The 27,669-nt window shown below is 65.1% G+C and overlaps 1 protein-coding gene across 3 annotated transcripts; it reads right to left on the reverse strand.

Moving 5' to 3' along the window:
• Positions 1-43: 43 nt before the first annotated feature.
• On the reverse strand, positions 44-27,286 carry NBEAL2 (neurobeachin like 2). Of its 3 annotated transcripts, XM_080583379.1 has the most exons (55): positions 27,128-27,286; positions 22,107-22,195; positions 21,219-21,362; positions 20,159-20,240; positions 19,747-19,859; positions 19,567-19,649; positions 18,488-18,573; positions 17,567-17,840; positions 17,365-17,471; positions 17,045-17,128; positions 16,877-16,960; positions 16,663-16,761; positions 15,199-15,770; positions 14,989-15,121; positions 14,790-14,909; positions 14,382-14,709; positions 14,211-14,293; positions 13,943-14,035; positions 13,256-13,427; positions 12,627-12,760; positions 12,385-12,544; positions 12,212-12,314; positions 11,538-11,691; positions 11,216-11,374; positions 10,975-11,134; positions 10,739-10,824; positions 9,790-10,488; positions 9,521-9,699; positions 9,272-9,431; positions 8,098-8,235; positions 7,692-7,997; positions 7,329-7,478; positions 6,533-6,690; positions 6,326-6,450; positions 6,101-6,221; positions 5,868-6,025; positions 5,457-5,590; positions 5,220-5,327; positions 4,980-5,075; positions 4,771-4,895; positions 4,546-4,686; positions 4,331-4,461; positions 4,145-4,254; positions 3,923-4,040; positions 3,757-3,854; positions 3,547-3,663; positions 3,383-3,472; positions 3,172-3,281; positions 2,866-3,038; positions 2,548-2,642; positions 2,326-2,442; positions 2,079-2,240; positions 1,842-1,990; positions 1,621-1,756; positions 44-612 (listed from the first exon to the last, which is right to left on the reverse strand). In XM_080583379.1, the coding sequence occupies exons 1-55, from the start codon at positions 27,176-27,178 to the stop codon at positions 508-510; spliced, it is 8,262 nt and encodes a 2,753-aa protein (XP_080439505.1). In that variant the 5' UTR covers positions 27,179-27,286; the 3' UTR covers positions 44-507. The 3 variants fall into 3 exon arrangements, with proteins under 3 accessions (XP_080439505.1, XP_080439503.1, XP_080439504.1); XM_080583377.1 differs by having other exon boundaries at positions 5,220-5,590; XM_080583378.1 differs by lacking the exon at positions 27,128-27,286 and adding an exon at positions 24,020-24,242 and having other exon boundaries at positions 5,220-5,590.
• Positions 27,287-27,669: the final 383 nt, after the last annotated feature.

Below are 27,669 nucleotides of genomic sequence, written 5' to 3' on the forward strand. Positions count from 1 at the left end.
GGGGGGGGGAGACGTCCCCAGCAGAGACAGTTCAGGGCAGACAAGGGCCTTGTGCACGTTTATTTCTTATAGATAGATATATTATTATTCTTTCTTTTCTTTTCTTTTTTTTTTTTTCTTTTTTTTTTTTTTGTAAAAGAGCTAGAAATCGATAGAAAAACCAGTCGGGGAAGGGGGCAGCTGGCTCCCGGCCAGCGGGCGCGGGGTGGGGGACACGGCACCCCCCCTTCCCAGCGAGGGGTCCCCCCCGGGAGCCTCCTCGCCCCCCCTCATCCCACTGCTATCCCCCAGCCCGGGGGGGCTGGATAAGGCCACGGCGAGGGGCCGAGCACGCAGCCCCGGTTGCGGGGAGCTCGGGGCTCGCCCCTCCTGTCCTCGCCCCCCGGCTCGCGAGGGGCTCGGGGCGCTGCCGTGGGGCGGGAGCGGGGTCCCCCCCTTGTCGCCGTGCCCCCCAGGAGGGGCCGGGACCTGCGGGAAGCCCGGCGGGGCCGGGTGCGGGGTGGCAGCCTAGGACCTGCCCTCGTTGGGGTTGTACTCCGTCTCGCCGGCCGAGACCTGCGAGATGCGGCGGGTGGAGCGCCACAGCCGCCGGTGGAACTGGCCCGGACGCACCTAGGGGAGAGGGGGGTCAGCGCCTGCCCCACGCCCCATCCCCTTTCATGTCCCCATCCCCATCCCCTTCCATGTCCCCGTCCCCATTCCCATCCCCTTCTCCATCCCCTAACAAGTCCCCGTCCCCATTCTCCATCCCCTTCCAAGTCCCCATCGCCATCCCCTTCCCCATCTCCATCCCGTCCCCATTCCCATCCCCATTCTCCATCCCCATCCTCATCCCCACCCCCTTTCCCCATCCCCATTCCCATGCACACTGCCTGCTCACACCCTTTCTCAGTCTCCATCCCCAGTCCCTTCCCCATCCTGTTCCAAATCCCCCTTATCCTTTCTCCATCTGCATCCTCTTCCAGATCCACGACCCCATCTCCATTTCCAATCCCTTCCACATCCCTACCCACAACCCCTATCTGAATCCCCATTCCCATCCAAACCCCATCCCCTTCCTTAGGTGAATCCCCATCCCATCCTGTCCTGCTCCGTGCCATTCATCCTGTCTGTCCCACCCTATACCATCCCAATCCAACTCAACCCACCTAATTCTGTCAAATCCTATCCCAATCCAGCCCAACCCAACTCAACCCACCCATCCCATCCCAATCCAACCCACCCCAACCCAACCCAACCCTCCCATCCCATCCTGTCCCATCCTATCCCACTGCAACTCAACCCACCCATCCCATCCCAATCCAAGCCATCCCAACTCAACCCACCCCACCCCAACCCAACTCAACCCTCCCATCCCATCCCATCCCACCGCAACTCAACCCACCCATCCCATCCCAATCCAAGCCATCCCAACTCAACCCAATTATCCCATCCCATCCCAACTCAACCCAACCCAACTGAACTCAACCCAACCCAACCCAACTCAACCCAACCCTCCCATCTAATCCCGATCCATCCCATCCCATCCCATCTCATCCCAGACACAGGGACACAGTGACGTGACTTGCCCCCCCCCGCACTGCCATCCCGAGCCCCACGGCCAGGCGGGGCCGTGCTCACCTCGGCGGGCTGCCCGGCCCCCACCACAATCAGCTTGCCGTCCTCCAGCCCCACCAGGATGTGACTCTTCTCCTTGGTCACTGACACGCTGTGCACAGGCACCCGCATGGGCACGGGGGCCATCGCCGCCCGGAGGCTGCAAGGGGGAGAAGATGGGGGGATCGCACCCCGCGGGCGGCCCAAGGGGGTGCCGGTGGCACCAGCGGGGTGCCAGCCCTCACCTCTGGAGGTCACGGATCTCCAGCCCGCACTGCATGGTCCCCAGCACCACGAACTCCTCCGTCACGCACATGGCCGTCACCTCCTGGTCCAGAGGGACGGAGGCGAGGTGCTTCCCGTTCACCGAGTAGAGGTGCAGCGCGAATTTGTCCTGCGGGAGAGAGCAGAGTGGGGGGGGGGAGATGATGGATCAGAGGGACCTGGGGACGGGGGGACGCAGCCCGGCCGTGCCACCTCACCTTGAGGGACGCGCGCTCGCCCACGGCCGTCTGGGTGACGATCTGCCCCTCCGGCCCCACGGCCAGGTGGGTGACGGCGGCGGGCAGCGAGCTCTCCGCAGGCGGCCGCAGGGACTTCATGAAGAGGCCCCGGCGGATGGTGTGGATGATGATGGTGCCGTCCTGCGGAGGAAGAGGATGAGGGTGCGCTGCTCGGTGGCTGTGCCACCCGCCCTGGGATGAGCCTCGCCACCCGTCCACGGCTCACCTTGGAGCCCGAGACAGCCATGTCCAGCTCGGTGCTGATGGCCACGCACGTCACCTCGTCGTCGTGGCCGTACAGGACCTGGACGGGCTTGGGGGCCAAGCCGCTGGAAAACCCACCCTGGTGGAGGGGACACGGGGACCTCAGGGACCTCGTTGTGCCACCACAGGGCCCCAGCAGTCAGCACCTTCACCCCGAGAGCTGGCACACGGCGCAGCCCCGTACCTGCTGCAGGACCTGCCACACCATGCAGGTGGTGTCCCGGGAGCCAGAAATGAGGTAGATGCCACACAGGTCGAGCGCCAGGCAGGTGACAACATCTGTGACACCCAGAGAGACGCGGTGAGCTGCTGCTGGCCCCGTCCCCGTGTGTCTTGGCAGCCCAGCCCCAGCAGGTGGCACCAAGAGGGATGCTTTGGGGCGCGGAGCTGCTGCTAGCCCCATCCCGGCCCTGGTGGAGCCTGGATGAGCCCCGAGGGCTGCAGAGATGTCCCCTGCGCCATCCCGGGTCCCCTTGGCACCCCGTGGAGGGGGACACCGTACCTATGTGCCGGGTGATGTGCCCAACGACCTTCCCTTTGCCCAGCGAGGTGACGCGCAGGCTGTTGTCCCAGTGTCCCCCGCTGAAGAGCAGCTTCCCGTCGGGGGACACGGCCAGCGTGCGGGAGCACAGGTCCGCGCCGGGGGCAAAGGGGCCCTGCAGGAAGCGCTGGGTCCTGGCGGGGAGGGACGCGACACGGGATGGTGGCCGGGACGCACGGTCCTGACACCGGAGGGACCGGAGAGCTCGTGTGGCCCCGAGGGACCCGGGGGTGGGACCGTCCCCGCCGCGCACACACGCGGACTCACTTCGCGTTGGAGACGGTGGGGTCTTTGGTGAAGCTGAAGTAGTTGGAGATGTTCTTGTCGTAGGGCAGCCAGTTGTGGGTCCCCAGCAGGCCGTTGGCACTCACGGTGACCTGGGCGGAGGGGGGTGACGGCGGTGACGCACCCGGGGGGACCCCCGACACCGGCACCCTCCCGGCGAGGAGCACCCGTGCCTCAGTTTCCCCGCGCTCACCAGGACGTCGGGGGATCCCTGAGTGATGAAGGAGTGCGCCTGGTTCTTGGGGACCACGGCTTGCACCAGGGCCACGCCGTCGCTGATGCCCTGCGGGGAAGGCGCAGCCGGTGGGTGCCCTGCTCGCCGCTGGCACCCCCGGCACCCCGCGTCCCTGTCCCCACCTCCACGAAGAAGGACTTGAGCTGGTCCAGGTTCTCGAAGACGTTGGGCGGGCGGGTGTCCAGGCGGGCCAGCCTGCGGGCTGCGCTCTCGGCCGACAGCCGGGCAGGATGGGGCTCCTAGAGAAGGGGGAGTGAGACCCGTTAGAAGGGGGGCAGCACCCCCCGAAACGAAGCGGGGGGGGGCTTGGATTTTTGGGGGGACTGAGGCACCTTGAGCAGCTGGCAGGGCGTCTGCCCGAAGTTGCTGATGATGCCCTCCAAAGCCTTCCTCTGCGTCTCGTCGGCGATGGCGTCCAGGTCCACGGCGCCTGGGGACGGGGGGGCATCAGTGAGGCCACCCGGTGGGTGCCCCCCACCCCGTGTCCCCGCAGCTCACCCTCGTAGGTGCAGTAGTAGAAGACGTTAAGGGCCTCCACGGCGGCCGGGCCTCGCTGCTTGTACCCAAAAATGAGGTCGATCCACTCGTGGAGGTGGGCTGAGACGTACTCTGACTCCTGCAGGGGCACGGGGCATCAGGGGGGGGTCTGGGACGCCCGCTGCCCCCCCCCAGGACGACCCTGCCCCAGTGGGAGAGGAGATGGGGGCTCCACCGTCTCACCAGGGCTTTGCGGTGCTGGTAGATGAAGTCCTCGCGGGAGCGCGCCCACCGCGGCAGCAGCACGTCGCTCACCTTCTCGTTGGACATCTGCAGGCAGCCCAGGTCGAAGCCTGCGGGCAGCGGGGAAGACGGCGGGTCAGGGACCCGGCCATCCTGTCCCCATCCCCGTCCCCGTCCCCCCGTTACCGTTCTGGTTCTCCAGGAACTCAGGGAAGTAGAAGAACTCGGGGATGAGCTCCTTGACGTCCACGGGGTTTTCCATGCGGGCCTGCCACGCCGCCGGCACCGAGTGGAACTGCCGGTCCGAGCAGTCGAACCTGGTGGCACAGGGTGACCGTGGGACCCCCGGCGGTGGTGGCTTTGTCCCCTACCCCGTGTCCCCCCCGCCCCCGGGTGCTCACCGTCCGCTCTGCAGCTGGATGTGCAGCGTGGTGAAGGGCTCGGTGCGGATCAGGTAGTGCATGACGCCCGCCGCGTTGGAGTAGTGCGTGCCGTAGTGAAACTTGTCCACGGTGCCCGTGGGGTCCTCGAAGCTCTCGTACCTGGCATGGGGGGAAGCAGCAGGGTCAGGGCAGGTGCCCCAGTCCCCCCCCAACCCCCGGTCCCCGTTTTTTTGGGGCGCTCACTTTTCCTTCACGTCCCTCGCGTGCCTCTCGTTGGCCACCCCGATGGGTTTGGAGAGATCCCGAAACACGGCCGGGTCGGTGAGGTCGAGGGTCTCCGAGACGTAGTCCCGCAAGATCCAGGGGAACTGGGTGGGGTTGGGGTTGGGTGAGGCTGGGGGGGTCGTGGGGCCACTGGGCAGCCCGGGGCTGGGGAAACACGGGGTGCTCACCACGGGGTACTGCGAGAGGTCGTTGTAGGTGCGCCCCGCGATCGTGTTCAGCTGCATGAGGTACTCGAAGTTGGAGATCTCCCGCAGAACCCATTTCTGGAGCAAAAAGAGGGGACGGCTGAGATAGGTTTGGGGGCAGAAGCTGGAGCAAACCCCACAGCTGGCCCCGCAGGGGGCACGTGGACACCCCTCTTTGCACAGGCGCCTTCGGGGGGGCACAGGGAGGGGGAACACGGGTACCTGGGTGAGCCCCGAGGCTTTCAGCAGCTCCTGGGGCGAGCGGCTGCCGAAGTAGATCTGGCTGGGGGGCCGCAGGCCCAGGATGCAGGAGTAGACCTTGTTCCTCACCTGCGGGGATGGAGGCGAGAGCCCTGCTGATGCTCGAGGTCCCCACGTGGACCCGACACGGTCCTGTGACTCCAGGGGGGGCCCGGCTGGAGCCTGGGGGGGTCTCGGGGTAGAAAAGGGTGCCGCCACCTTCTTCTTGAAGTTGAGGAAGTAGTTGGCCTGGTCGATGAAGAAGAGCTCGAGCGCGGAGCGGCGCAGGTTGTAGCGGCGCAGGTGGACCTCGCGCAGGTGGGACAAGGGGCGCTTGAAGTCGTAGCCGATCCCTGCCGGGGGAGCACAGAGCCCCGCGGGCTTCAGCGAGCACCCAGCAGGGGGGAGAGGCAGGGGACGAGGGGCAGGGATTGGGGACAGCACCCCAAAAGGTCGGCGTCCCTAGGGTTGGGCTTTGAGGCGGGGCAGGGGATGGATGGGGGCATCTTCACCCCGCTGTGCCGCAAGGACCCCCCCCGAGGAGCTCCAGCCTGTCTGGGGGACCAGCGGTTGGGCAGGGATTGTGGCCCCGTCCCCCTGCCCCATGCTCTCCCAGGCACGTGCCCTTACCTCCCTCCGTCTCCTCCTTCTCGCTGCTGCCGTCGTAGAAGTAGACGTGCTGGGTCGTCACCTCCAGGCGGCCGGGGACGACCGCCACCGTCGTGATGAGCTCGCAGTCCTCCGAGACCACCAGCTTCTCCCGCTGGTTCTGCTCCTTGGGCTCGGCCCTGGGGGACAGGGGAAGGGTGAGGACACCCCCGGGTGAGGGACCTGGGGTCACGGGTGGGGACGGGGACACTCACTGGGTGTCCAGGACGGGGAGGTCCTCCTCGGCCAGCTGGTCGTCCTCCAGCTCGCTCACCTTGGCCTCCTTGGCCATGGCGAGCGGGAGGGACTCGGCGGGGTTGTGGAGGTTGTCGGCTCCTGGAACGAGGGGGGAGGTCAGCGGGCACCCCCCATGGAAGGGGGACGAGCTCTGCCAAGCCCCCCTGGGGACTTGGGGACCCCTGGGTGCCCGCCAGACTCACCCAGGTTGTCCCGCAGGGCGCTGGCCTCCAAGTGCTGGTCGAAATTCAGGTTGGGCACCAGCTTCAGCCGCATCCTCGAGTAGGTCTCGGCACTTGAGAGCTTCCAGCGAACCTCGGGCGGGTTCCTGGGGGGCAGGTGGGGGTGAGGCACCCCGGACCCCCACCCGTACCCCCCCCCGGAGCCGAGGTGGGGGTGTGGGTGCTCACCGGTCAGCCCAGGCGGAGCGGGGCGAGGTGAGGAGGCGGCACAGGGAGCGCCACTGCTTCAGCACGGTGCTCTGGTGGTTGTTGGCTTGCTTCAGCACGTTGGCGTGCCGGGCGTTTTCGGCCTTGGCGCGTTTCGCCGCCGGCTCCAGCACCAGATCCTGCCGAGGGAGCGGGGAAGGGGAGGTGACAGTGGGGTTGGGGCTTGGGGACGTTCCTGGGGTGAGGAACACGTCCATGGGGTGACGTCTGCAGCGCAAGGAGAACATCCCCAGGGTGATGTCCCTGGGATGAGGAGCATGGCCCTGGGGCAAGAAGCCTGTCCCTAGGATCACCCTAGGGTGAAGAGCACATCCTGGGGATCATGTCGCTAGGGTGATGGGCATGTTCCCTGGGTGAGGAGCGTGTCCCTAGGATGACATCCTTGGGGTGAGGAGTGTGTTCCTAGGATGACATCCCCAAGGTGAGGAGCATGTCTCTAGGATGACATCCCCAAGGTGAGGAACACATCGCTGGGACGATGTCTCTGGGGTGAAGAGGATGTCTCCAGGATAACATCCCTGGGGTGAGGAGCACATCCCTGGGGTGAAGAGCATGTCCTTTGGGTGACACGCCTGGGGTGAGGAGCATGGCCCCTGGGTGAGGAGCACATCCTTGGGGTGAGGAGCACATCCCTGGGATGACATCCCTGGGGTGAGGAGCACGTCCTTTGGGTGACACCCCTAGGGTGAGGAGCATGGCCCTGGGACAAGGAGCACGTCCCCAGGGAGACGTCCCCGGGGCGAGGAGGAGGCAGTACCTGGAACATCTTCCTGCTGTCCGCCTTGTCCCGCTCCCGCCGCAGGGAGCTGCTCATCATGGCGTCGTAGCAGGCGTTCCAGAAGTTGGACATGTGGTCGTGGCTCTTGGCGAACGTGTCCATCTCGAACTGCGCCATGGTGGGCTGCACCTGCGGGGGAAGAGAGGAGACATCTGCAGGGTGCTCAGCAGGGCACCAGCACCCCCTAACGCTCACCCAGGCTGCCAGCACCCCTTCCCTGGAGGTCATCCCGGCACGGGACCGGGATGTCCCAGCCTGGTGGCACTCCAACGCTGGAGCCACATCTAAGCCTGGGAAGGGGCTCCCCCAAGGGTCCCAAACAGGGTTCCCCGTGGCACCCACGTGCTTCTCGATGAAGCTCCTCCACTCAGGGGTGGTGCAGAAGAGCTGGAAGTCCTCATAGAAGGTGGGGCTGCCGTTGGTGGGGGGCAGCGAGGGCAGGAAGAGCTGCAGCTGCAGGGTCTCGTAGCACTGGTCCATGAGCGTGCGCACGATGGGCACCAGCCACGAGAAGGTCTCCGATTTGGCGTCCAGCGAGCGCCGCAGCGGGGTCTCCAGCTTGCCCAGCAGGTAGCAAGCCTCGTCCTTTTTGGGGGCCGAGGCGGTCTGCAGCAGGCTGTGCAGCTTCACGTAGGCCAGCGAGTGCAGCTTGGGGAGGGGGGGGGGCACGGGGCGTTAGGTGAAGCCTCCTGCCCGGCCCCCAAAAGGCTGGGGTCTTCCCCTGGAGCCCCAGGAGGGGGTGACCCACCTGGGGGTCCTGCAGCATGATGTAGCCCACCAGGACGCGCAGCCCCGTCTGGGCCATCTCCTTGAGGTCGGAGGTGCCGTTGGCCAGGTGGTACCAGACGCCCAGCTTGTCCAGGAGGCCGCTCACCCCCTCGTAGATCTGGGGGGGGGACGGGGGACACAGTGAGCCCCCCGCCGCGCCAGCCCCCGAGCCGGAGCCGGGTCCCCATCTCCCAGCCACCGCTCGACACCAGTTTGGGTTATGGGGAGGGGAAGGAATTAGGGGCTGGGGTTAGGGCAGGGGATGGGTTTTAGGGTTGGGGTTAGGGTTTGGCATTAGGGTATAGAGTGGGGGCTTAGGGTTATGGTTAGGATTAGGGCTGAGTCTTATAACAAGGATGTAGGGTTAAGGTTTAGGATTGGGATTTAGGAGGTCTGGTTAGATTCATAGGTTTTAAATTAGGGTTTAGGGTATAGAGCTAGGTTTAGGGCTTGGGTTTATGGCAAGGGCGTAGGGTTAAGGTTAAAGGTCAGGATTAGGAGTTAGGGCTAGGGTTTACAGCAAGGATGTAGGGTTAGGGTTGAGGTTCAGGGTTAGATTTATATAATTCAGGGATAAATAGCTTAATGTATAGGATTAGGGTATAGGGTTTGGGTTTACGCTAAGGATGTAGGGTTAAGGGTTAGGGATTAGGGATAGGCTATAGGATTGGGGCTCACAGGAGGAGTGTAGAGTTAAGGTTTAGGGTTAGGTTTACAGTTTAGGTTTATAGGTTATGAGCCAGGGTGAGGTTTTAGGACTGGGGTTTGGGTTAGTTCCTAGAGTTAGGTTTATGGGCTACAGGTTAAAGGCTAATATCAAGGTTAGGCGTTAGCATTAGGGTTGAGGATTAGGGTTAGGTTTACAGCAAGGGTGTACTGTTAGGGTTGGGGTTAAGGCTTATGGTTAGAGTTGGGGTTTATGGCAAGAGCGTAGGGCTGGAACGAAGTTTTGGGGTTAGGTTTAGAGGTTGGGGTTAAATTTACAGGTTATGGGTTAGGTTTTAGGATTTGGGCTTGGGTTAGTTTCTAGGGTTAGGCTTACGGGCTACGGGTGTAGGGGCAGGGTTTAGGGGCAAGACTAACCCCAGGTTTGGGGGTCAGCACAAGGGTTTAGAGTTCTCTGTGGGGCCAGGACCCTGCCTGTGGCCGCTCACCTTCTCGCTCCACAGGGCCTGGTTGTTGTGCCCCTCGGAGAACAAGAAGTCCTGGAGCAGCCGCAGCAGCTTGAGAACATTTTGGGTGAGGCCGGGCAGGGCGGCTGGCCCCGACTCCTTCAGGTCCGTCAGCGCCGACTCCAGCATCATCTCCAGCAGGCTGCGGGACAGCAGGGAGCTCTGTAGGGCCGCCACCACCCCCTGGGACACCCCGTGGCCCCTGTTGACCCTCCGTACGCCCCCACAAACCTGCGCTTGATCTCGTCGGGGGGCCGCACCAGCTCGCAGGCCGTGCCCAGCTTGGTGAGGACGGAGAAGACCTGCCCGCGCTCCCTCCACGCCGCGTCGTCCCAGCCCTCCACCCCGCGCCACGTCACCGAGAAGACGATGTTGGTCAGGAGGTTGCACAGCTCCTCCTCGGGCGTTTGCTGCCAGCAGAGGCGGGGGGGAAAAAAAAGAGTTAGGGGACCCCGCCGGTAACCCTAAAAAGGAGGTGGGTGCCACGGCTCGGGGCTCACCTGGGGGTTGCTGGTGTTGGAGACGTTGTCGCTGGGCAGGGCGTCCTGGTAGCTGCTCTCATCCAGGACGTTGGAGAGGCTGGAGCTCTTGCGGGTGCGCATCCCCGGGAAGGGTTTGAAGCTCTCCAGGGGCGAGGGGGTGCCGGGGCCGCTGGCAGGCGTCTGCGCGCCGCTCTCGGCCGTGGCGATGGAGCTGGTGCTGGCCAGGTCGAGCCCCAGGTCGAAGGGCGAGGTGGAGAAGGGCGAGAGCGGGTGGTAGACGCCGTCAAAGGGGACGTCGCCGGGGTTGGAGGAAGAGCGGCTGGCGCGGTCGGAGGAGTCGAAGGACTTGAAGTTGTAGGAGTGGAAGGACTTGGTGCGGCCGCTCGGCGAGATGGAGTGGTCGGAGAAGCCCTCGGAGAGCTCCTGGTCCGAAGCCTCGTAGCCCAGAGGCAGGAAGACGTCCAGCTCCTGCAGCTCGGTGGGTGGGGGGCTCACGCTGCCCACCGCCTCCTTCCCCACCTCGTTGCTGCCGTCCCTGCCGGGGGGCTCCGAGAGGCGCAGGAGCTCCAGGCAGCCCCCGCTGCTCGAGTGGCTCAGGCTGTGCTGGCGGGACTCGTAGGACTCCTTGACGTAGAGCTTGGTGAGCGTGTCCTGCCAGCCCGCCAGCCTCGCCAGCTGCTTCACCATGTCCTGCTGCGCGTAGATCAAGTGGAAGAGCTGCGGGATGAGAGGGGGAGACACCCAGCGGGGTCACCTCAGCTCCAGGCAGCCTCTCGGGGGGCTTGGACCCCCCAAAGGGCAGGGGCAGGACGGGCATGGCCCCGCAAAGGGCACGAGCACCCCAGGTCCCATCATGCAGCCCCGTGCATGGGGTGTTATCGCTGTGCCCATGTCCCCGTGCTCCCATGGGGGAGCTCAGCCCTGGGGTGACCGTGTGGTGGCACCCCCTGCACCTTGCTCTGCTCACCTTGCGGCAGATATCGAGCCGGACGGTCAGCTCGGCCCGGTGGGACAGGTAAACCACGGCCACCAGGTCCTTGTAGTTGGGAGGGTCTGCAGGCAAGGATAGAGTTTTGGTCCCCAAAAGCCACCAAAATTCCCCAGATCTACCTCCAGCCAGCCCCACTGAGCTGAGACGGGTGGGAAGCTGCCATGATGGCCCTGTGGTGTGCCACCAGGACAGGACAGAAGGGGACACGGTACCTGCCCCGAGGACCTGCTCCGAGAGGCAGCGGAAGAGCAGCATGGAGCCGGGGATGTCGCTGAGGCAGGCGATGAGCCCCTGGTACCCGATGTCCTTCAGCTTCAGGCGGTTCTTGCTGCGCTCGGGGACCTTCTCGTACTTCAGCATCTTGTAGAGGACCTGGCGAGGCACAGAGGGGTGGTGGTGGCCCCGCGGAGAAGCCCTCAGCCTCAGGGGGCGACACCGGGGACCCCTTCTCACCTTGAAGACCCTTTCCCGCACTTCATCCGAGAACTTCTTCTGCACCAGCAGCGAGAAGAGGACCTCCACGTGGCCCGGCTCGAAGAGGAAGGCGAAGAGCTGCTCCTGGGCGGGCGAGCCCTTCAGCAGGCCGTGGATCACCTCCAGCGCCCCGCAGACCTGCGGGCAAAGGGTGCACGCTGTCCTCCACGCACCCCACCGGGGTCTCAGCAGCTTCTCCCCACCTGCCTGCTGGCCCACTGCCGAGAGCGGGGCCAGCCCCACGTGTCTGGGGAGCCTTTTTGGGGTGGCGTGGTGGGACCCGGGTGGCCAGGCGCCGTACCTGCTGCTCGTCCTGCGCCGCGGCCACGTAGTTCAGCAAGCTCTGCATCTCCTCCCCGGAGAAGCTCCTGCAGAAGAAGTCCTTCACCAGGCTGAAGAGGGACGTCTGCACCGTCTTGATGTCGTCCGTCGTCGTGGACTTCTCCTTGGAAGCACTGGGGAAGAGATGCACGTGGATGTTCCCAGTGGGGATGTGCACAGCCGCCCTCTTGCCGCTCGTTACCCATCGCCAGCACAATCCCAAATCCCACCACGGAGCCTGAGGAGCTCCAGGACAGTGTGAACGTCCCTGCAGGCACACCAGGAAACACCCACCCCATGGGTTTGGGTCTCTGCAGGGTGTGTTGCAGAAATGCAAGGGGTCAGGCAAGAAGAGAGCATCAGTTTGTTGCAGGAACCACGATGCTCCCAGTTACTGCTGGGGGGGATTTTGGGGCTAATTGGTTGCAGATCTGGGTATGTCAAAGACCATGCAATGCTTGGGGATGGGGCACGGGGAGCAGAAGGTCCTGTGCCCACCATAATGCTCCATCAGATTTCCCCATGACGTGCTCGCAGGGGGGGATACTACCCCAAATAAAGGGTGTCCACCCCAAACTGCAGCTTCCAGGGCTCAAGCCCAACACGACGCTGGCATCTGGGGGCCGGGCATCGCGGCTACAAGCAGCAGCTCACCCGTAGTAGGTCCGGATGGAGTCGAGGACGTACTGCACCCCGTACTTCTTGCGGATGCGCTGCTTGTGGTCCTTGACGACGTTGGCCAGGTACTGGATGTGACCTGCGTGGAGAGGGCGTGAGCGGCCACCGTCGGGCACCGGGGAGCCCCGCGGGTGCCCTCCTGCTCCCACCTAGGCGGACGGCGAAGTCGCTGTTGCTCCAGATGCGGAAATCGAAGAGCAGGTGCTGGTAGAGGAGGTGCAGCAGGAGCCCGCTGCCCTCGGAGGCCACCTGCTCCATCAGGATCTGCGAGGCCATCAGCGTGCTCATGTCCAGCAGCGGGCCGGAGACCTGCACGGGGTGACAATGGGGGGGGTTTGTGGTTTGGGCAGCGATTTCGGGATGGAGCCCTGTGGCTGTGGCAGCCCCCTACCTTCTGCAGAAGCGCCCCGATGATGGCCGGCCCGTGGCACTGCACCAGGCTCTCCTGGTTCACCGGGTGGTGCTGGATGAAGTTCTTCACCAGCAGCAGGAAGGCGGCCACGCTGTTCCTCTCCAGCCTGCTCTCTGCAAGGCACGGGTAGAGCTGGGAGCCACCAGCCCGCCCCCACCAGGGTCCTTCCCACTTCTGCCACGATGGGCCCCCTGGTGACCCCACCACAAACTGTTCTCCAGTCCGTTCACCTATTTCCCCCAAACTTAACCCAGCAGAAACCTCAGTTGTTCTGAGCTCCCGGAAAATCAGCAGCTGGGTATCAGGAGGAATTTCATGTCACTAAGGCTTCTGCATGAACCTAAGTCTACTGCAGGACACCATGCACTACATGCAAAAGCAAAACTGGAGCTAGGCAGGCTTGAACCACCCTCATCTTCCCAGAACCGCTCGTTTATGACTAATTAGGTCATAACAACCTCAAAAGACGTCAACAACAGCGATGGTTTTTCCACTGCCCCATAAATCTTGGTGCCCCAGGCAAGGCTTTGCCCGTGGTAGACACCAGCCCACGTGGCAGCGGGGTTACCTACGGGATGGCTCCTGCTTCACCCCCCCGGGGACCTCACCTGAGGACCTGCCCAGCGGGATCAGCATGCCCTGGGCGTTCCTGGAGGACGTCAGCTCTGGCCCCACCAGGTCGTTGGTCTCCTGCTCGTCCTCGGCCTCCTCCTTCTTGGTCACCACTTGCTCGAGCAGGGGCAGCAGGACGCCCATCCCGCCCACGCAGTTGACCACGTCCTGCCGGGGGGAGGCGAGAGGCTTTGCTGGGTGCCCCTGGGGGCTGCGCGGTGACGGCGGTGTAGAGGAGGAGGTCGCACGTCCACCCAGGGCCAGGGACCCCCGGGGCCCATTCTGCCAGCTCACCCAAGCTGGAGAACACTAAATCCTGTGGCTAGCAAAGGCTGAGGTGTGCCCTGACCCATCCTACAGCACACACCCCAAAAGGTGCCCCAAAAGCACCTCTTCCCCTGCAGTGACCACCCATGGTGCCCAGCCTGGACACTGAGGACCTCCAGGGCGGACCCTGGTGGCCCAGGAGCCATCACTCAAGGCCTTGGTGGACCCATGGGTCAGGCAGGTCCTTGACGGACCCCCATACCACATATTCCCCTGATTTCCCCGTAGGGTCCAGGGGAACCACCACGGCCATCCAGCACCCCTTGGGGGTCCTGCCCTACATCCATGGCGAGGCCTGGCAGCCTCCAAGCCACGGGGTGGATGGATCAGGCCGAGTCACCCTGTGCCCAGCGTACCTTGACGTCCCAGTTGACCACCTTGTGCCCCGTCAGCCTCCCGTCCAGGCCGTGACTGGGAGAGAGGTCCAGGCAGATGTTGTTCCTGCAGGCCTGGAAGGGAGCACAGCACCCCGTGAGGACTCAGGGACACTTGGGGACACGTTCCCACCATCACCCCAAGAAAGTCACTAGGGGAAGACGAGGTGGGTTGGACCTCGAGGACCATGAGGGGAAGGTCCCGGTGAGGACAAACACAACGGGAGCGACTCCACGGGGCTGCCCTCACCTGCGGGGTGTAGTAGAGCAGGAGCTTGCTGCTGAGCTCCACCAGGTCGCCTTCCAGCGTAAACGGAGATGCCACGTTTGGACCTGGGGGAGGGAAGAGGGGTGAGCGGCGAAGGGTTGGAGATGTGGCTGCCCCCCGCCCCCCCGTGGATGTCCCCCTGTCCCGACGTACCCGAGCAGAAGAGCGCCTTGACCTGGGTTTGCTGCAGCGCCTCGCAGAAGATGGCCACGGAGCCCAGGTGGCCCTCGAGGGACGTGGGGGTGCCCCACTCGGTGTCCTGGCTGCCGGCCGCTGTGGTGGCCACCACCCCCTCAGTGGGGGGCTGCAGCGGGGTCCAGGCGTGGGGCCCCAGGGCGGCGGGGAAGGACTGCGAGCGGCAGAGCGCGGGGTGCGGGGGGAAGGCCAGCTCCGGCCCGTGGGACGGCGGCGGGTGGCTGCTGCCGATGGCCGTGGTGGTGGTGCGGTGCCCCGCGGAGCCGATGCAGCAGGAGGTGAAGGACTGCAGGGGAGAGGGAGCGGCGTTTGGTCCCCAAGCTGCCACCCAGAGGGGCGACACGGTGCCGGGGAGGGGTCCCTGACCTCGTGCAGGGACGGGAAGCGGAGCTGCGCCGTCTTCCGAAGGTGCCCGTCCGCGTAGATGCTGACCACGTTCTGGCCGAAGGGCCGGCGGCCGGCGACGTGGACGATGTCGACGCAGTGCTGTGGGGATGAGCAGGGGGCGTCAGGCCGTCCCTGTCCCCACCACGGGGACAGGGACGGGGATGGGGACGTCGCTCACCCAGGCCGAGTCGTTGAAGGCCACCTCCGGCAGCGCCACCGTCATGTAGTCCTTCTTGGTGCAGACGGCCACCACCAGCATGCCGTCGGTGGTGAAGAAGGCCTCGAAGCCCGTCCCGCTGGCCGTGAAGAAGCTGCGGAGGGGGGACAGCACGGTGGGGACGGCTGCGTCTCACCCTCCTCACCCTCCTCCCACCCCCACCAGCCTCACCTGTAGAGCTGCCTCCTCTTTGGCCTCGCCGGCGGCCCGGGCTCCTCCTCGCTGAGGCAGAGCCAGGCGTGGAAGGCGAAGGCGCCGCCGGGCCACTTTTGGACAGCGGGCACCATGATCCCAGCCATACCGGGGGTCAGGTCGAAGTACTGCAAGGCCCGCGGGGGGCCCTCGGCCCGCGCCATCCCTGAGAGCGCCCGCAGCACGGGCGCCGTGTAGGGGTGCGGCCCCCGGCCCCGCTCGCGGCGCAGCAGCCGCAGGAGCTGCCGCAGCTCGCCGGGCCGAATGGAGAGGCCGCCCAGCGCCTGCAGCAGCTCCAGCAGGTTTTCGGAGCAGGCGGGCGGCAGCGCCGGCTCGGCGGCCAGGGCGGCCAGCAGGCTGCCCACCATGCCCGCCTTGACGCAGGTGAGGCGGCTGGGCAGCGAGGCCTCGCACAGGCGCCGCAGCCGCTCGGCCAGGAAGAGCTGCAGCTCGCGGCAGGCCAGCGCCGGCAGCCAGGCCAGCAGCAGGAGCAGGGGCTGCTCGTTGCGGATGGGGCGCGCTGGGAAGGAGCTGTGGTCGCCCTCCACTGCCTGCCGAAATATAGGAGATGGTCAGCGCGGCACCGGGCACGGGGAGAGGGATGGATCCCCACCCCGGCCAGCCCAGGCATGCAGTGGTGACCCCTGTGCACTGAGCATCTTGGAGACTCCCGTGGACCAAGGGCCTTGAGAGACCCTTGTGAACCAAGCCCCTTGGGAGACCTTCATGAACCAAGTCCCTTGGGAGACCCTCGTGAATGAAGGGTCTTGGGGGACCCTAGTGAGCCAAGGGCCCTGGGAGATCCTCATGAATGAAGGGTATTGGGAGACCCTCATGATCCAAGGGTCTTGGGAGACTCCTGTGAATGAAGGCTCTTGGGAGACCCTTGTAAACCAAGAGCCTTGGTGGACCCTTATGAATGAAGGGTCTTGGGAGACCCTCGTGATCCAAGGGCCTTGGGAGACCCTTGTGAATGAGGGGCCTTGGGGGACCCTTGTGAACCAAGACCCTTGGGAGACCCTCGTGAATGAAGGGTCTTGGGGGACCCTCATGAACCAAGTCCCTTGGGAGACCCTCGTGCACCAAGTGTTTTGGGAGTCCCCCCCCCCCCCATAAACTCTTGGAGACCTGCATAAACCAAGCCTCTGAGAGACCCTCATGCACCAAAACCCTTGGGAGACCCCCGTGCACCGAGCATTTTGGGGAACCCTCCCAAGACCCCTCCTAAAAAGGCTCAAATTTCCCCAAAGCTGAGCACCACTCAAAGCTCGAGGCAGTGAGGCCACCTCGGGATGGGGACCACGGGGACCATGGGGGGCAAGAGAAGGGGGCTGCAGCGGGCAGAGATCAACCCCATTGTTCCACTGTGATATGCCAGCACCGAAGAAGAAGAGGGTTTACGGGAGCTGGGAGGGCTCCGGGATGAGCCAAGGGAGCACTCACCATGTTGAGGAGCTCCTGGAACAGGCGCTGGGTGGGCTGGCCCTGGCTCCTCAGCACCTCGTAGAAGTGGGCATAGCCGATGCGTTCCTTAAACACCTCCTGCAAGCACCCGGGCACGTCGGGCTCTGCAGCGGCCCCAGGACGAGCTGCTCTGTCCCAGAGCACCTCGCAGCGTGAAAAACCCCAACCCCAGGTGCACTGGGGTTGTGCCCACCTTGGCCGAGGGCGAGTTGCTCATGATGGCCGTGAGCACCCCGATAGCGTGGACCGCGATGGCGTCGGAGCCGACGTCAAAGACCTGCAGGACGGGGGGTGGGTCGGCTGCGGGCATCGCCCCCGACCCCGCTGGGCAGCTGTGCCGTGGGGCAGCCCCACAGAATACCTGCTGGAGCCCACTGCCCGTTGGCGGCTGCACGGGGAGCTTGTCCTGGGCTTCACCCGCCTCCTGCGTGCTGTTGAGGTAGAGCTGGGGCGAGGAAGGCAGAGGCCAGGCGGGGATGTGGGGGGAGAGGAAATAGGGTCATGCACCATCCCTGCCCCAGCTTGGGGTGAGGGCGAGGTGGGGACAGTGCTGGGGCGGCTGCTGCAGCGCGGCCGCTCCATCCCGGCATCGCCTGGGGCGTTTAGAGCCGGGGAGGGTGAGGACGGAGGTGAGGACGCCGCATCCCAAAGCTCAAACAAAACCCAAAGCAGCTCAGCTACCTTGCTGTTCTGCAGGAGGCGGATGATGTGCTCGAAGCAGTTGTTGCTGAGGAAGACGGCTTGCAGGACCGGCCGGTCGTCGCAGCTCAGCATGGCCGGGATGGCATCTGCGGCGGGTTTGCGGGGAAAACGTCTCAGCGCCCTCCACGACCCCAAACCCGCTCCGCTCCCCCACCACCCGAACCCCGAACCCCTCCTTTACCCAGCATCTGCACCCGCAGGGCGATGAGGCCGCCGGCCGCCGCCGGCGCCGCCGCGGGGGGGTTGGCGTTGAGCACCTTGAAGTAGCCGTCCAGCAGCGCGCGCAGGGGCACGGGGCCGGGGCTGCTGGCGTGCAGCGCGTGCACCGCCGCCACCACGCTGCGCAGCGTCAGCCCCAGCAGCCCCGGGCACGGCGCCGGCCCCGCGCCCGCCCGCCGCAGCACCCCCAGCAGCACCTCCAGCGCCGCCGGCGTGATGGCTCGCAGCGCGTTGGGCTGTCAGGAGCAAACGGAAATTTTTATTTTCTTTCTTTCTTTCTTTTTTTTTTTTTTTTTTTTCCCCCCACCAATGTAAAACCCCACGTTTAAGCCAGCCCCGGTGATGTTTGCAGCGCTACAGGTCTCACGCAATGCCTTCCTGCCCGCCGCCTCGCTCCTGGTGCATGCAAATTGATTGAAAAAAGCACTTTTTGGGGCTGTTAATCAAGTCCCGCTTTGTTGAGCACTGGGTTTATCACAGCCCGTGTGCGCTCGGCATTGAGTTCTCCACCCAAGGTGCTCTCGGCTGCCCCGGAGCTGAACGGGAGGGAAGCTGCCGGCCAGGACTGCTCTTTAACTTCACTCTCATTTTGTTTTTTTAAGGCGAATTGAGCGAATTGAGGGTGTCACCCAGGCTGCAATTTCTAAATGTGATCCGGAAAGGCTTTTGGAAGTCAAGCTGTTTAATTCCAGTTTAATTCCAGCCGAGCATCTTGCTTGGAACAGAGGGGTTGGAATAAGGCTTGGGGTTGGGTCTCGGCACGGTTTCCCTCTCGCCAGCCCGTGCTGACACACACAGCCCCATCGGGGGGGAGCGAAGGTTTGGCAGAGCCGTGGGGACCCCCCCCGTGTCCCCGCTGTCCCCGTCCCCACCCCAGCAGTACCTTGGACCCGGAGAGGATGGCCCCGAAGAGGTGGATGAGCCGGAGCTGGAGCTCATCGGGGAGCTGCCCGCCGGGCTGGAAGCTCTCTGCAAGGACAAAGGGCGATGGAGGCGCTTGGGGCAGGTGGCAAAAAAAAAAGGCAGAAATTCCCTTTTCCACCTATCCCGCCCCAAAACCCGCCCCGGGCTCCGTGGCACTGGACCTTGTTGGGGGAAAAGGGGCACAAACACCTCGGATTTTGGCAGCTTTGGCTGCAGGAGGGGAGTTTTTTGTTCCAAAACCCCGGGGTTTTGTGCTAAAATCAAGCCTGGTGGGGATTCACAGCCGGCACCGGTAACAGCTTGCCGGGAGTTTTAGGTGCTTTCTGCAACCCCTTTGCCCGGGGGCAGCCCCCGTTCACAGCTCATTTATGGGGTTTTTAGGGTTTCCCGGCCAGGCCGTATTTTTGTCAGCCCCATGCACCACAGCGGCCAAAAATCACGTTGAAAGGACGCCGATCGCCCGGCTTCGGTGCCCTGAAGTCATCAGTCTCGCCTGAAAAATCCCATTTGCTTTGTTTCTTGCGGCACAGGCTGCTTCCGAAACAAGGTGAAAGCGCCGAACGCTGAGCACGGAAAAGGAGGATTTTGCCCCCAAAAAGGAGGGGGGGGCGCATCCTGCGAGAACTGCCGGGAAGCCTGGCTGCTCCACGCCGGCGGTGGACTGGTGGAGCACACCTGTGTTTGCAGGGTTTCCCCTTCCAGTCTATTTTAGGTGATTTAAATAAAAATAAATTCGATTTTAGCACCGAAAGCTCAGGTTTTGGGTCTGTGGGGGGCTCCAGAAGCGACGCGCCTCCCCCCCCCCCCTCCCCCCCGGAAAGCCACCTTGAGTGAATCCCCGCTCCGTGAAATCCCTTTAACTCCGGCGGACTCCCGGGAAGGGGGGGGGGTGTAAAAAAAATAAAGGGCCCCCAAAAAAACAGCTTCAGCTGGTGCCGATTGCAGCATGGACAAAAAGAATTGGCCCGGGGGGGGGGGGCAGGAATCGCTGCCCAAACCAGGACCCCCCCCCAACACGGGGTGGGGGCGCAGATTTACCTTGGAAGAAGGCGTCGAACTCGGGGGGCAAAGCGGCGGGGGCGAACTTGTATTTGCTCTTCTCCTGCGAGCTGACGACTTCCCTGGAAGGAGGGGAGTGAGGTGGGGGCGACGAGAGGGGTGCGAGGAATTTTTTTTGGGGGGGGGGGGGCAGGTGGCCGTGCCCCCCCCGGGGCTCACCCGCTCAGCTGCCGCCGCCACGTCTGGTAGGGGTCGAAGAGGCACTCGCAGAGGTGCAGGGCGTAGAGCATCACGCTCTCCAGCTGCGCCCCCTCCTCCTGGCCGCTTCTCAGCTGGGGGGGCAGGGGTGCAGAGCATGATTAATCCCAAATAATACCCCCCCCCGCAGCCCAGAGCCCCCCCCCCCCGCAGTTTCCCTTCTCCCTGCTCCATCCCATCGGGAGCCATCCGTGCGCCATGAAGGCGCAAAGCGGTACCCGAGCGCTCGCCCCCCATCCCTCTCCTTCTTTCCCCCCCCCCCGCTAAAATTTGGGGTCCCGCAGGTGCTCAGCGCCCCCCCCCCAGGACCCTAAAACCCCTGGGGGGGTTGTTCAGGACCGCGGTGCCGTCGGGTTGTCCCCGCGGCGCCCACCTTGCTCGCGCAGCCCCGCAGCAGCGCCAGCACCTCGGGGATGAAGCCGGGCGTTTTGTCCGCGTGGACGTTCTCCAGATTCCTGCAAGGTGTGAAACGCCGTGGGGGGGGGACGACACACCCGGGGGGGGGACAACACACCCGGGGGGGGGATATAACACACCCGGGGGGGAATATAACACACCCGGGGGGGATATAACGGGCTGGGGGGGGTGGGATAAGGCGCCACGTCCTCGGCTGACCCCGTGTCCTCCCGCACCGCCCAGCCCCATTGTTCGGGACCTGGCCCCCCTCCAGCCCTAAATATACCCGTGGCGAGGGGGGGGGGCAAAATGGGGGGGGGACGGGGACAGGTCCCCTGGCCGGGTGGCCCCCCGGGGGTTGGGTGGGGGCAGGCGGCTGGGGGGGGCCCCCACGGGAGGAACAGGGCTGGGGCATGCGGGGGGGGCACCTGGGGGGCCACCATAGACTTTTTTTGGGGGGGTACATGATGCATTTTGGGGGGGCACGGTGCATTTTGGGGGGACACGATGCATTTTTTTGGGGGGGGGGATACGATGCGCTTGGGGGGTGATGAGATTTTTGGGGTGCGGGATGAGGTTTTGGGGGGGAGGTGGTGTGATGCACTTTGGGGGGGGACAATGAAATTCTTTTGGGGGGGCACAATTGAATTCTTTGGGGGGGGCACAATGCACAATGCACTTTTTTAGGGGGGGGGCAACGTGATGCACTCGGGTGGGGACAGGACACACTTGAGGGCGGCAGAGGGGGACGCACTTTTGGGGGGCAATACACACTTTGGGAGGGGGGAGAGATGCCCTGGGGGGGGCAGAATAAACATTTTTTTTTGGGGGGGGGACACAAATACGTGTCTGGGGGAGGAACGTGCACCCAGGGAGCCACCACGGAGCTTTGGGACCCCTCCTCTCCCCGTCCTGCCCCAACCCCGGGGGTCTCTGTCCGGGCTGGGGTGGGGGGGGGGTGTTTGTACATTTGGGGGGGCGGTCCGTCCATCCGGGGGGGGTCTGTCCGTCCCGGGGGGGGCCACCCCGCCACCCACCTGCAGATGATGATGAAGAACTTGAGCAGCAGCAGGGCCTGCCCGAGGCGGGGGCCCTGCCCCACGCACTGCGCCAGCCGCTGGCTCAGCACCTGCAGCACCTCCCGCGGCAGCACCGGGATCTCCGACGCCGAATCCTCCGGCCTGGGGGGGGGGCGAAAAATGGAAGGGGGGGGGCAGGATGGGATCTCACCCCCCAAAAAAACCACCCCCCCCCCAGCACCCCCCCACGAGCCTCCCGCGGGGCCGGATGGCTGCAAACCGCCGAGCGAGGCGGCGGATGAGCGGCCTCCGGCGCTGCAGCGAAAACCCCAAAACCGAGCCCCGGCTGCTGGGGGGGGGGGGATATTTTTTCGGGGGGGGGGTATTTTTATTGGGGGGGGGGTGTATTTTTTGGGGGAGGAGGGTTATTCTTTCTTAGTTTTTTTTTTTGGGGGGGGGAAGGGGGTATTTGGGGAGGGAGTTTTGGGGGCGTGGGTTATTTTTTTTTTGGGGTGGGTTATTTTTTTGGGGTGGGTTATTTTTTGGGGGAGGGGTTATTTTTTTGCGGGGGTGTGTTTTTTTTGCGGGGGTGTATTTTTTTTTGCGGGGGCGTATTTTTTGGGGCGGTTACTTTGGGGGGGATTACTTTTCGGGGGGTGGGTTATTTTCTTGGGGTTGGGTTATTTTTTTTTTTGCGGGGGGGTTTTTTGGGGGGGGTGGGCTAGTTTTTTAGGAGGTGGGTTATTTTTTTGTGGGGGTGGTTATTTTTTCGGGAAGGGGGTATTTTTTTTGGGGGGGGTGTATTTTTTTGGGGGGGGAGGTTATTTTGTTTTGGAGTGGGTTATTTTTTTTTTGGAGTGGGTTATTTTTTTGGGGGGGGGGGGGGGGAGGCGGCGATGCCCTCACCTGCGGGGCTCCAGCGAGGGCACGGCGATGACCTTCTCGAAGTTCATGACGAAGGCCTCCAGCCACTGCTGCAGGTACGCCAGGTCCTTCTGCAAGGGCGGGGGCGGCCGTCAAGTCACGGATTTGGTTTTTTTCCGGATTTTATTTCATTATTTTTTGCAGGGGGGACCCCTGAAGTCCCAGGCCGGGTGCTGGCCAATCAGCTCCCGCGGAGATCCCCCCCCCCCTGCCAGAGCCACCGGCCAATCAGAGCGGTCCCCCGGGAGCTGTTGGCCCAGTGGGGATCCAGTGCCTTGCGGACTGGCCAATCAGCACGCAGAGCAGTGATGCCCCCCGGGAACGGCTGGCCAATCAGCACAGCAGGAAGCCAAACACCCCTGGGAGCCACCGGCCAATGAGCAACCAGAGCTGCACAACCTGTAGAGGTGCCGACCAATCAGCACGAAGAACAGCACAACCTGTAGAACTGCCGACCAATCAACACAAAGAACAGCACAACCTGTGGAGGTGCTGACCAATCAGCACTGAGAGCAGAACAACCTGTAGAGGTGCTGACCAATCAGCACACAGAGCAGAACAACCTGTACAGGTGCTGACCAATCAGCACACAGAACAGCACAACCTGTGGAGGTGCTGACCAATCAGCACTCAGAGCAGCACAACCTGTAGAAGAACTGACCAATCAGCACTCAGAGCACAACAACCTGTAGAAGAACTGACCAATCAGCACACAGAGCAGAACAACCTGTAGAGGCACTGGCCAATTGGCACAAAGAACAGCACAACCTGTAGAGGAACTGACCAATCAGCACTCAGAGCAGCACAACCTGCAGAGGTACCGACCAATCACCACGCAGAGCACCTGTCCCCACAGGCACCTACCAGCCAATCAGCACCAGGAGCAGCCCCTCTAAGACAACACCTGCCCAATCACCGCTCAGAATGACCCAACCCCGCCACCTGCCAGCCAATCAGCACGCAGAGCACCTGGTCCTCCAGACGGGCGCCAGCCAATCAGCAGGCGGAGTGTGGACCCCACCCCCGTGGGGTTGTGCAAGAGGTGAGTCACCCAGCCCCCACCCCATGGAGCACCCTTGGGTGCCTGGGTACCCTATGGAGCACCCTGGGGTGCCCACATCCCCCTGCACCCTATGGAGCACCCTTGGGTGCCTGGGGACCCTATGGGGCACCCTGGGGTGTCCATGTCCCCCTGCACCCCATGGAGCACCCTTGGGTACTGTGCACCCCATGGAGCACCCTTGGGTGACCCTTGTCCCCATGCAGCACCCTGGCCCACCCATGTCCCCAGGCACCCCGTGGAGCACCCTTGGGTGCTGTGCACCCCATAGAGCACCCTGGGGTCTCCATGACCCCGTGCAGCACCCTTGGGTGACCCATGCCCCTGCGCACCACATGGAGCACCCTGGGGTGTCCATGTCCCTGTGGACCCCGTGGAGCACCCTGGGGTGTTGGTGGACCCCATGGAGCACCCTTAGGTGTCCATGCTCCCGTGCAGCACCCGGGGTGCCTGCGGTCCCCACGGTGCACCCCAGGGTGCCCCATGCGCACGAGCGTCCCGCGCAGCACCCTGGGGTGCCTGCGGTCCCCACGGAGCACCCCAGGGTGCCCCACTTTCCGTGCACCACCTCGAGGTGTCCACCACCGAGCACCCTTGGGTGTCCGTGCCCACTCCCCCGAGCACCCTGAGGCCACCCCATCCCTATCACCCCATGCAGCACCCTTGGGTGCCCGTGCCCCCCGCGCAGCACCCAGCGCAGCCACCTCCAACCCCCACAGCCCCCGTCCCCCCGCCCCCGCCACCCCTTTTTGCTCCCAGGGGACCCCCGGGGGACCCCCCCCGCCGCCTCCAGCACCCTTGGGACCCCCCCCCCCGCCTCCCAGCACCCCGATACCTCCGGGGGGGCCCCGGCGGGGCGCCCGCGCGCCTCCATGGCCCCCGGTGCCGCCGCGGGAAGGGGCGGTGGCGAGGCCGGGGAGCGGAAACGCGCGTGGGGACACCGGTGACGGGGGGGGGGGACGGGACGCGTGCCTCCGCGCTCCTATTTTTGCTTTTTTTTTCTGTTTTTTTTTGTTTTTTTAATTTTTCCTGTCCCCCCCCCTTTTTTTTCTCTTTTTTTTTTCTTTTTTCGCGGAGGTCTTGTGTAAAACGGAGTCAGGAAATGCCAAGTCACCCGCGGCCCCAACGACATTTCCTTCCCCCCCCCCCTTCCCCGGGGGGCCGCTGTCACCGCTGTCACCGCCGCGCGCACCGGGGGGGGGGGTCCGGGGGGGGCCGCCAACCCCGTGGGGACGTCGGCGCCGGCCTCGGCGTCCCCGTCCCGGCGTCACCCCGCTGCTGTCACCGCGCGCCCCCGCTCCCCGAGCCGCTGTCCCCGGTGCGCCCCGTGGGGTTGGTGGCACCGTGCCACCTGGGAACGTCGCCCTCGTCCCCAAAAGCCACCCCCCCGTGCTCGCTCGGGGTCCCCCGCCGGCCTCGATCCGTCCCGTTGGGGGGCCGTGGGACGCGGCGGGGGCGCCGTCCGTGTCCCGTGTCCCCGCGGGACGTCCCCGGCCCTGCAGGAGGGGTGGCCGAGGGCGCTCGGGGGGGGCGCGCACGCGTGTCCCCGCTGGTGTCACGCACGTCCCCGTGCAAGCGTGCGCGCCCCGCTGCCGTGGCACGTGGCCCCGTAGGAGCGTGCGCGCCCTGATGGGGTGGCCCGTGGCCCCATAAGAGCGCGCACACCCCGATGCTGTGACCACTGTCCCCGTACAAGTGCGCGCACCCCGCTGGCGTGGCACGTGGCCCTATATGAGTGTGCACACCCCGATGGTGTGACCGACGTCCCCGCACAAGCGCTCACCTGCATAGCACGACACGTCCCCAAAGTGGCGTGCACACCCTGGTGGCACAGCCCCTGTACCTATAAGCCCTGGTCCCTATGGGTGCACACCCCGGTGGCACGGCCCGTGTCCCTATAAGCCCCCGTCCCTGTAAGCCCCCGTCCCTGTAAGCCCCCGTCCCTGTAAGCCCCCGTCCCTATAGATGCACACCCCGGTGGCACGGCCCCTGTCCCTATAAGCTCCCGTCCCTATAAACCCCCGTCCCTACGGGTGCACACCCCGATGGCACGGCCCCTGTCCCTATAAGCCCCTGTCCCTATGGGCGCACACCCCGGTGGCACGACCCCCGTCCCTGTAAGCCCCCGTCCCTATAAGTCCCCGTCCCTATAAGCGCACACCCCGGTGGCACAGCCCCTGTCCCTATAAGCCCCCGTCCCTATAAGCCCGCACACCCCGGTGGCACCGCGGGTGTCCCCGTGCAAGCGCCCCCGCACGCCTCCCCCTGCCTGACCCCCCCCCCACCCCCAGCGCATCCCAGTCCCCAAACTGGGAGCACCCCAGTGACCGCTGGTACCGGCACCGCCGCCTCCAGATCCCCCTTTTTTTCCCCAAAAAGATGCCGTGACGGGGGCGAGACCCAAAGCCATGGGGGGGGCTCCGGAGCAGACGGGACCCCCCCCCCCCGGCCCCGTGGCCCTAATGAGGACCCGGCTCCCCGACACCTAACGAGCTGCCGGCCGCGATCCTAATTACGCCGGCGCGATCCCGAAAGGCGTCGCCGCTCGTCCCCAAAAGCCCCGCTGCCCAAAACGCCCCGTTTGGACCCAAAAATGGATGGGGGGGGGACACACACACACGACGACAGCCGGAGCGCGCGGTGGCGGCCGGGGGGGGGAGGTCCTCAGGGTGGCTGGGGGGGGGGGTGGGGTCCCCATGTCCCCAGCACTGCGGGGACCCCCCCGTGGGGCCGGACAAGGCTTTGGGGCGGGGGGGGGGGCTGCTGGAGCAGGGTGAAACGGGGGGGGGGGGGGGGCAGTGCAGTGGGATCCCCCCCCCTTTGTGCAGGACCCCCCCCAAAGTGTGGGACCCCCCCCCCTCAAGGTGCAGGACCCCTCCCAAGGTGTGGCCCACCCCCCAAGATATGGGACCCCCCCCTTTATGCAGGACCCCCTCCCAAGGTGTGGGACCCCCCCCAAGATACGGGACCCCCCCCAAGGTATGGGACCCCCCCCCCCAAGGTGCGGGACCCCCCCCAAGGTGCGGGACCCCCCCCAAGATAAGGGACCCCCCCCAAGATATGGGACCCCCCCCCCCAAGGTGCGGGACCCCTCCCAAGGTGTGGGACCCCCCCCCTCAAGGTGCAGGACCCCCTCCCAAGGTGCAGGACCCCCCCCCCCCAAGATATGGGACCCCCCCCTTTATGCAGGACCCCCCCGAAGATACAGGACCCCCCCCCCCCAAGGTGCAGGACCCCCCCCCTTTATGCAGGACCCCCCCCCAAGCTATGAGACCCCCCCCTCCCAAGGTGCAGGACCCCTCCCAAAGTGCAGGACCCCCCCCCAAGGCACGGGACCCCCCCCCCAAAATATGGGACCCCCCCACAAGATGCGGGACCCCCCCTCAAGGTATGGGACCCCCCCCCCAACGTGCGGGCCCCCCCCCAAATTCCACCCCCCCCCCCCCCAGCGCAGCGCGAGCAGCCCAGGAGGTGGCTCCAATGTCACCGCGGCCGCACCTGCTGCTGGGGGGGGGCACAAGCAAGCGGGGGGGGGGGCACAGCTGGGGATAACGGGGGGCTGGTGGCCGGGGGGGGCACTATGGGGTGTCCCCCCCCCTCCTCGGGTGGGTAGGGGAGGGTCGCGGAGCCCCCGAATTTGGGGGAGAGGAGGAGGGCCGGGGGGGGGGGGGGGGGGGCACTGAGGCCCTAAATTTGAGGGGCGGGGGGGGGGGGAGGGGGCTCGGAGCCCTCAAATTAGGGGGGGGGGGGGGGCGTAAGGAAACCCCCAAATTTTGAGGGGGGGGGAAATAGAGGGGGGGGGGTCAAAATTTTTGGGGGGGGGGGCGTGGGCACGGGGGGTTGTAAAGCAGGGAGGGATGGGGATGGGGGAGGGATGAGGGTGGGGGAGAAATGGGGGGGGGTCCCTGTTTTTTTTTTTAGGGGGGGGGGGATCCGGGCTCACCTTGGCGAAGTAAAGCATCCAGAGCTCGTAGAGCCGCTCCCGGGAAGCCATGCCGAGCCGGGCCGAGCCGGGCCGAGCCGGGCTCAGCGCTCCCGGCCCTGCCGCCCCCGGGGGGCCATAGCCCCGGGGGGGGGGGGTGGTTGTGGTGGTTGTGGTGAGGGGGGGTGGGGGGGGGGCAGCGCGGTTTGGGCGAGATCGAGGGAAAAAAGGGGAAAGGGTTAAGGTGGGGGGGGGTGGGAGGAAAAAAGGGGAAAGGGGGGTGCTGGGGTCGGGGATAGTTGTGGGGGGGGGGGGGGCACGGCGCTGCCCCGGCACGGCTCGGCACGGCTCGGCTCGGCTGCCAGCTCCGCCCCGCTGCCGGGCCCTCCCCCAGGTGCGTGCTTTGAGGGGGGGGGGGGGACACCTCCCCGTCCCGTCCCCCTCCCCCCCGTGGTGCAGGTGTTCCCCCCCCCCTCCCAAAAAAAATTTGGGGGGGGCAGCTGTTTGTACACCCCCCCCCCCCCCTCCCCTCCCGTACCCTCACACACCCGAATGGGCTGCCG

Source organism: Anser brachyrhynchus, assembly GCF_964034855.1.
Source record: "Anser brachyrhynchus genome assembly, chromosome: 2".
NCBI lineage: Eukaryota > Metazoa > Chordata > Aves > Anseriformes > Anatidae > Anser > Anser brachyrhynchus.